Source organism: Xyrauchen texanus, chromosome 5, assembly GCF_025860055.1.
Source record: "Xyrauchen texanus isolate HMW12.3.18 chromosome 5, RBS_HiC_50CHRs, whole genome shotgun sequence".
Classification (NCBI taxonomy): Eukaryota; Metazoa; Chordata; class Actinopteri; order Cypriniformes; family Catostomidae; genus Xyrauchen; species Xyrauchen texanus.
The window spans coordinates 52897386-52906969 of NC_068280.1; the positions used below are offsets into that span (position 1 = coordinate 52897386).

General features: G+C 38.1%; 1 protein-coding gene across 2 annotated transcripts in view; it reads left to right on the top strand.

Annotated features, from left to right (window-relative positions):
- Window positions 1-9193, top strand: part of LOC127643678 (cysteine and tyrosine-rich protein 1-like) — a 13018-nt gene extending 3825 nt beyond the window's left edge. The window contains exons 2-4 of one of the 2 annotated variants that reach the window (XM_052126490.1): window positions 4214-4313; window positions 6515-6675; window positions 8051-9193. In XM_052126490.1, the coding sequence (XP_051982450.1) occupies window positions 4214-4313; window positions 6515-6675; window positions 8051-8187 (398 nt within the window). In that variant the 3' untranslated portion in view covers window positions 8188-9193. The remainder of the gene's footprint in view (window positions 1-4213; window positions 4314-6514; window positions 6676-8050) is intronic. The other variant, XM_052126491.1, reaches the window with a different exon arrangement.
- Window positions 9194-9584: the final 391 nt, after the last annotated feature.

The window sequence follows — 9584 nt, forward strand, 5'->3', positions numbered from 1 at the left end:
GTGTGAGAGAGTAAGTGTGTGCGTGTGTGTGTGTAAAGTCACATTTACAGCACCAGTGCCAGTCTGCAGGGCCTCACATTTGCTCAATTGCTCTAGGAAGCCAGAAGCAACAAGACCCTACTCAAATTAGGGCAAAGTTTTGGCTCTTCAGAAGAGATAATTACACCAATTATCCCATGATGTCTGTGGGAAGGACAGGATGACACTGTAATTGTGTGCTGCATCCTGCAAATCATGCAAAAATATCCTTCAATATGGTTTAAATATACTGTATATTTGTTTGAGTAAAATACTGAATATAACATAGTTAAAGCTCGACAGACAGCATTTGTAGCAAATGTTGATTACCACAAAAATATTTGTATCACTAAAGCACTTAAACAGAATTAAATACGGCCAGTCTATAAACATTGAAATACACACTTTTTCAAAAGTATCGCCACAAGATGTAAACATTATTCGTGTAAACATGACTCTAGTCTGATAAAAACAGTTATAGGGTTTATCAATGTTCATCAACATGGCGACTAGTAAGTAATAGACAAGATGCGGTTAGTAAGTGATTTTATGACAGTAAACACATGTTGTTTATGTCTCATGTTTATACTTTTGAAACAGTGAATATTTTAACATTGACCCCATTGACTTGCATTGTGAGTGACTCACTGGAACCACGATTGTTAAATAAACGAAGGATGAGTTTTTCTGTAATTTTTACAAGCCAAAGAACTTTAACCTGGTTTTCAGTGTTAGGATATTAAAGCATCTGTTTATAAAAAATGTAAGTGTGTAAATGAATAGAAATAAATAAAGAACGTTCGCCTAAACATACAGGAAACCATGTAGTTATGTTAGATTTGCATCAAACAACCTTAATAGTCAGGATGCATGATGCCATCTCAAAATCTTACAGTAAAAAGTCTCTGAATCACTAACAAATGGCGTCTGATGTCAAAAAGAAACTCATAAAATGTGCTTGATGCATTAATAGAGCTGTGAGCAGCATGTGAAGAATGAACACAGAACCATTGATATAGCTTGGCATCGCTAACATGTTGTTAGCATGTTTGAGTATGTAACTAGGCAATTCTAGCATGTTTTTAACATGTTTTAACATGTAGCAAGGCATTGCTAACATGTTGTTTGCATGGTTTTGCACGTAGCTAGGTGTAGCTAGTATGTTTCTAGCATGGTTAAGCATGTATCTAGGCATTGTTAGCATGTTGCTAGCATGTTTAAGTATGTAGCTAGGCAATGCTAACATGTAGCTAGCATGTTTAACATGTAGCTAGGCAATGTTAGCATGTTGTTAGCATGTTTTAACATATAGCTAGGCAATGCTAGCACGTAGCTAGCATGTTTTAACATGTAGCTAGGCAATGATAGCATGTAGCTAACATGTTTTAACATGTAGCTAGAAAATGCTAGCATGTAGCTAGCATGTTTTAACCTCTAGCTAGGCAATGTTAGTATGTAGCTAGCATGGTTTAGCATGTAGCTAGTTGTTGCTAGTATATTTTAGAAAGGTGTTGTTTAAAAGTTTGGTGAGTGCATCTTAAAAGTTCTAAGACGAGTTATGCTGTGTTCCATTCAACTCAGGAAGTCGGATTTTCCAACTTCCTACTGGGAAAAGTGCAATGTAATGCCACTTGAAATCATATTTCCAACTTGGAAAGTATTGTGGAAATTTTAAACTCTTTAAGATGCATCACACAATCATGTCGGCACCCAGGAAGATGTACAAAATAAGAGATAAACATTCACTTGTATTAAATAATTTTGATAAATGAGTCAAAGGTCCTATATTACATGATATTAAAGCGTGTAGCAGGTGTTCAAATCATGGTATATTATACTCTCTTTTTATAATCATACAGCTGTAGCATAAATGCTAGCGTTGCAAATTGTTTATGAATTGGGAAGCTAGGAGACATCTCCGGTGACAGTCAAGCACCTGCTAAGCTAATAGGAGCATTGCAGTTTTGTTTTCTTAAATGTCATCTTCCGAGTATCTGGCAACAGAATGCATTTATGGTTGGAGATCAGAGATATCAAGTAGGAATACCCCACATCCGATTTGAATTTGAATTAGTGTCTGAAATTTTGGTCTCAGAATAAAATGGAATATTAATAAAAATTTATTTAGTAGCTTTTTCAAGCCAACATAATAACACTGTTCTAACAATAATTCATTGAACAGAGTGACAGAGAGCCACAATGAAAGATAAAATATAAGAAAGAAAAAATAGCTAAATATGATAACATGACGGTTGATATTAAAAAAAGTTTATTTTGTACTTGTAAAACATTTTTGCACTGAACAGAACTCACATTTTACATGTATGTGCTGTATATGACAGAACATTATAAATTCATACTATGCATATGTTGGGCAATTCCACGGAAATTTTAACCACACTGTGGAGAAATAAAAAGTTAAAACCAAAGGAACAAACCCCCTTATGTATTCTGTAATAGTGGTATAATGACAATAGATAATGCTGTTGAGACCGTTAGAGGGCGCCGCATGCTCACACAGCACTGAATGCAGAAACGCACCTTTTAATGTTTAGTAATCGCACAAAGTCATATTGTGATTTCAATCTTAATTCAATCAATCATGCAGCATTAATGGATATCAGAACGATATCTCAGAAGTCAAAGTCTGCAGGTTTTAAAGTGTTTGGGATGGTTTTTCTCATCATGTACACTATAGGTAAGTGCCGTTTTCACAACCGTCACATTCGTTAATGGGGTTTGTACGGTATTAACGTGAGAATGATAAAGAGTAAAAATGAAATATTACACGTTCTTAGGAGTGCAAACCCTTCTACATATTGTGTCTATTATCATTTCTGCATTGTGCATTTGAATTCACAGAGTTTATACAAAGTTTGTGTAATACAGTTAAAGGATGGGCAAGGAGGAGGCGAGAACCGGCTTGTCAACATAAATTATATTTAATTACACTCAAACCAAAAGCACAAACATAAACACACACATGACGGACATGCCCGTAATTCTCTCTCTCTCGAACCATCGTCACCGGCCGCCTTTATCCCTCGCGTGCCTCATCAGGCCGATTGGGGACCGGGCGCGCGATATTCCAACCCGGCCCGCCCCCTCCGCTCCACACTCCTCCCGGCGTTATCTCAGGCCGGGGTGCCACCGGCATGACGTACCCCCCCCCCATCCCGGGGTGTATCTTGCGTCCCACGTGGTCATCCCCGCCTTCCTCGACCTGGGAGGAGATAGGAGGGGAAAAACAACAACAACAAAATAGGCGAGGGAAAAGGCCAACACGGTGCGAAAGAGAGAGAGAGAGGAGAGAGAGAGAAAAAGCTCACTCACCGGTTCTCTGATGTACCGTCGCGTGGTCCTCGAATACTCTTCCACACTCAGGCAGACGACAGCCGCTCCAACCCAGGGCGAACCGGAGTCAAACCTTAGACCCCCAGCGGGCAGAACGCCCCTCCGCTTTTCTGGCAGCAAATGGGGACACTCCTCCACCCCTGTCAGCGGCCCTACCACTCTTTGCGGTCGGAGAGTTTCTTCCCTCCTCCCCTCGCGGACGGCGGTCTCCCTCGACCCCTCCGCGTCTCTGGGGACGGCAGGGCACTCCTCCGCCCCCGGCAGCGGCTCCCTCACTCCAGGCGGTCGGGGTATCCAGTCCCCACTTGCCCCACGGACGGCGGCCGTTCCCCGCATCCGGGCGGTCGGGCTACTCCGTCACCCGGCAGATGGCAGCGGCGCTCCCCTGGGTGGACGGCAGTGTCGAGGACTCTGCAACGTGCATCCCTCCTCCTTCCCAGCTTTCGGCACCAATGTAACACAGTTAAAGAGTGGGCAAGGAGGAGGCGAGAACAGGCTTGTCAACATAAATGATATTTAATTAAACTCAAACCAAAAGCACAAACATAAACACACACATGACGGACATGCCCGTAATTCTCTCTCTCTCGAACCATCGTCACCGGCCGCCTTTATCCCTCGCGCGCCTCATCAGGCCGATTGGGGACCGGGCGCGCGATATTTCGACCCGGCCCCGCCCCCCTCCGCTCCACAGTGTGTTACTAATTAATTATAAATAAAGCATAATTTTTTCATATTGCAATTATCATGTTTGTGATCCACAGTCCAGGTGGAACCCAAATTGAGTCTGAATGGTGTCCAGCAGCATTTTAAATGAAAGATATTGTGTCTGTGTTTGTAGGACGTGGAGACGCTCAGTGTCATGGATGTCTTGAGTACTGCTGTGATGGAGCGCCATCATTCTGCTGCTCGTACTACACTTATTTGGGAGATGTGCTCTCGTGAGTAATAGTGCAAACACACACATGCCACAGACTTCGTCACTACTTTTATTTTACTCACATATTATATCACCATTGAGTTGACCTCTGACCCCCCGTAGGCAGCTAATACCCCGTAGGGGTAATTCTCACGAAACTTGTCAAGAAAATGTCCTTTGACGTGTCCACATGAACTAATCTCTCTATGCTCCCACGTTAAGCCGTCCTTGAAATGGCATGACTTGTCTTTTGTGCCACAACAATGGCATGTTTAGTCAGGTGGCTGTTAGCAGAACCGTTCTGCCACAGAAACAGATCACTGTTGATTCAGTCTCTGATCAAACAATACAGGATAGAAAATAAATATGCTGGGTGGTCTGGTTTCATAAAGCCACAAAAACACTTGAACTATACTTGGCACAAAATAGGGCCTGAATGTTTCTACAATAAATGATCAATGCAATATATTATGTTAAATCTATGAAGTTGTTTTATGATTTTAATTTGGGATGTACCGATATGATAATGTTTGGCTGATACCGATTGTCACGTTCCTGTGTTGTCTGCCCATGTTCTCTGTTTCACCCATCACGTTTATGTCACGTTTCCTTGTTGTCCGCCCTGAGTCTCACTGTCCGTGTGTAAAACTACAATTCCCACAATTCCTGGCCTCTCTCACTGCCTGCACTCTTCATTGTTCTCACCTGTGTCTCGTTTAGTTCCATCACCTCTGTGTATATAACCCTGTTTATTTCTCCATTCCCCTGTCGGTCTTTAAATGTTTGTGGATGCTTGTTTCCGTGCTCTCGGTCATTAAACCCTTCTAATGTCTTTCGTGTTGTTTTTGTAGTTTTGCTTTGTTTTTCCCCATCGCGGGTATTTCCTTTGTTCTTGTAGTGTTTGTTTCCTTTTGTTTTATTTCAAATAAAGAACCGCTGCACCTAGATCCTCGCGCCTTGTCTGCCTTCACCTACATGCATAACACCGATACCAATTTTAATAAAAACTATGTGCCGATACCGATATTTTGAAACTTACCTTATTTTGTCATCAGATCACTGTTTTACTTAGAATGCTTAAATAATGTACGACCGATACCGATTTTAACGAGAGAGAAAAATTACCGATATTTTGCGACTTACATTATTTTGTCATCAGATCACTCTTTTACTTAGAATGCTTAAATAATGTACGACCGATACCGATACTCATCAAAAATATTCACCGATATTTTGCAACTTGCCTTATTTTGCCATCAGATCACTCTTTTACTAAGAACGCTTAAATAATGTACGACCGATACCGATTTTAACCAAAAATATTCACCGATATTTTGCAACTTGCCTTATTTTGCCATCAGATCACTGTTTTACTTAGAATGCTTAAATAATGTACGACCGATACCAATATTAACCAAAAATATTCACCGATATTTTGCAACTTGCCTTATTTTGCCATCAGATCACTCTTTTACTAAGAACGCTTAAATAATGTACGACCGATACCGATTTTAACCAAAAATATTCACCGATATTTTGCAACTTGCCTTATTTTGCCATCAGATCACTGTTTTACTTAGAATGCTTAAATAATGTATGACCGATACCGATATTAACCAAAAATATTCACCGATATTTTGCAACTTGCCTTATTTTGCCATCAGATCACTCTTTTACTTGGGAATGTTTAAATTTACTGAGGTACAAAAGTGTTTACACTGTTTTAAAAATAAATCATTTTGGCATCCCAAAATTCTAGAGAGCCACAGTGATAGATAAAAAGATAAAAAAAAATACAAAAAAATGACTAAATATGATAACATGAAGATTGATATGAAAAAGGTTATTTTGATAATCAAAGTTAATCAAATCAAGTTATTTTTGCAGTTTAAAATAAAGATTTTTAATGTTTAGTAATCGCACAAAGTCATATTGTGATTTCAATCTTAATTCAATCAATCATGCAGCATTAATGGATATCAGAACGATATCTCAGCAGTCAAAGTCTGCAGGTTTCAAAGTGTTGGGATGGTTTTTCTCATCATGTACACTATAGGTAAGTGTTTTCACAACCGTCACGTTCGTTAATGGGGTTTTTTCGCTTTAACGCGAGAACTAGACGAGGTAATTGCTTTAAAAAGCCAAATGCACATTTACATTCATTTTAAATGTCACAATGTTTGGCTTCACGATGTGCCAATAATTCAGATTTTTCTGTTTCAGAGGAACGGCGATTTCAGGGATCGTGTTTGGCGTCGTGTTTCTGATGGGTGCAATGGCGGCCATCTTTCTGTGTATCAGTATGTGTGTGAAGAACGGGCGAGGGGCGAGGGTGGGCATGTTCAGCACCCCGTACATTAATACAGTCACTCAGGGTTACCCAGGTAAATCAACAACCCACAAAACCCTTCAGATGACTCAATACAGCAAACTAAACAAATGGCAGCTTGCAGGAAGAAGTGATTAATTATCAACCTTTCAGAAAACTTCCAAATGAACAGCAGAATTTATAATGATTGATTTTTAATGATCATCACATTTGTGTATTACATTAGCATTGACTAGCATCTTTCAAAGGCCACATTCTCATTTCCCTCAGATGTTAGTGAGCATAATATTGCATGTTTCATAATAGCTACAGACCACTAATTGCATCATTAAATTATATTTCTTCTAATTACCACAGGCGGTTTGACAACAGATTTATTCTTTTGCATTTAATAAAAGAGTAAAAGCATGTTCATTTATGTAAATGAAATTGGGCAATAAAAAAAGCATGTTTAAATAGTTGTAAAGGTAAAAATAAAACCAATTAAAATGTATCAAAAAGTATTAAATTAAATAAAATAATTTATCTGATTTTGGAGTAAATTGGAATCTTTTTTTGTTTTGTTTTACAAATTTAAAATTAAACGTATTTCAGACGAGCAATAACGACTGACTAAGATAAAAAAAAATAAGAAACATTTATTCAAAAATAAAAATAAAAGAATAGAATAAAAAAAAAATACACTTAAAAAATCATATAAAAAATTCATTTTAAATTATGAAAAAATTGGATACAGATTGTCTTTAATATTTAAAAATATATTTTGGTTTTATTTTACAAATTTAAAACAAAAAGTATATCAGAGAAGAATAAAGAAAAATATTTAATGAAACATATTTATTATTAAAAATATAATTAAAAAATTTAATTATGTAAAAATAATTTTTTTATCAAATATTCAAAATGTGTGCATATTTAATAAGATTATTCCTAATTTGCATAATTTGAACATTTAAATAGACACAGAAATTCACAATACAGAACAGATTGTTTTTCTATATTAAAATTTTTAATTCTATATATTTCAGTTTTATATTAACTATTTATATTTTTATTCTATTTAAATTTTATATATGTGTAAAAAAATTATAATTATCATCTTATTAAATATGCACACATTTTTGAATATTATATCAAAGATGAAATCACAACTTTGATATTTCTTAAAAATGCTATATGCTTTAGTTTTACATTTATATATATATATATATATATTTATTTTTTTTAAACGCCTGTTATAACTCATCTTAAATGAAAATATGCCAGTTTTGCCGTTGGAGCTGACAGTGATGGAAAACATACATCCAGTTGGTCGCTTTAGTGATAATTACATGTCTGTGTACAAAATAAATAAAAGCATTCACTAAACATGGTTGAAATTATATTCTAAGCTTATTTCGAGTGATATTTGGACTTCTCCATGTCTCCAGCAGGTCCTCCACCTCCATACAGCTATGATTATGAGATGTTCCCGTCTGATCTTCTGCCGCCTCCTTACACGCCGACTCCACCCCGAGCGGCAAGCCACTCCCCACCTCCACCGTATCCAGGATACAACAGGAAATGAGCATCATTCTGAGATGAGAGGATGCTGATGATGATATTTGCACTTGTGCTGCACAGAATGAGAAATCAGGTGACGACTGAGCATTGTTTGGGGAGTAGCACACCCCCCTAAAGCAGCAGGGACTCTAGAAGTGGTGATTACTGCTTTTGGGAAAGGTCGTGAGGCATCAGTGTGTTACTCCCTGCTAATTCAGAATCTGGGGGCGGAGCTTCAACTTCTCTCAAGAGAGTATGGGAGAAAGATTGGAGGAGGGGGTTGTGGGATAGGATTCTAAAAAACATCAAGTCTCCATCTAGAGATTGAAGGGTGCACCTTGTGCAATTAAAGATTTTACATCGATTCTATCGGACCCTCTCTAGATTGGATAGGCTTGGTCTTAAAGACACGCCCACCTGCTGGCGATGCCAATCAGAAGACGGGGACGCATCCCATGTTTTTGGGGATGTGTTAAGATCCAAGAGTTTGGGCCGAGGGTTCAGAGCTTCGTGTGTGAAGTGTTTGATTGGTTTTGCCCTAGACTGTGTGTTTTGGCGGGTGGGGCGGTCTTGAATGTGGGTGATAGATATATGGAGAGCTGCGTCCTGACCGGCGTGATGATTGACAGGTGGATCATCCTCAGGGAATGGAGGTCGTCTGGTGCACCCTCGTTTTGTGAGTGGTGCGTGGAGTTGGGCAGGGTGGCGGCGTTTGAGGAGATGGTGTATGGAAGTTTGGGCAACGTGAATATCTACATCAGGAAGTGGGGCGGCTATCTGGCCTTTTTGGAGGGCCTCGGAGAGGGGCAGCGGAGAGGGACTTTTATTTATTCTTTATTTTTTATTTTATAATTATATCTCTAAATATTTTCTCTTTTAATGTCTATTTGTGTGTCTATGTCGTGATTTTATGTGGTTTGTTGTTGCATTTTCTGTTATGTCTGTGTGATTTGCTGCATGGAATCAATAAAAATTGTTAATAAAAAAATGATGTATTTATTGTGGTGCAGTTTGTTCAAATAAACTGTAAATGTGGGAATAAACTCCATCAGTGTCGTTTGTGTTACAGAGTAACTTTAAATATAATGTGTCGAATTGTCTACGAGGGAATGCAGAAATGATTTGTTTATTAATTTGTAAACTTTTAAAAAGGTCAGAAAGGAATTTGACAAAGATTCAATCATATAATATTAGGACAGTAAATTTTAGTTTCAGTGCAGGACACAAATAGTTGGTATTGTTTTATTCTTTTGGTGTATTAAAGGCACACACAGATCACAGAAAGTACACATTGAAATATAAGTTAATGTTCAGAACCCAAAATGTGCTGGTAAAATATCTCGGGCTGTTTCATGAGAATCCACAAGATGGCAGCAAAGAACAAGAAAGAAAAGTTCTGAATAACCAAATCCACTCATAAAT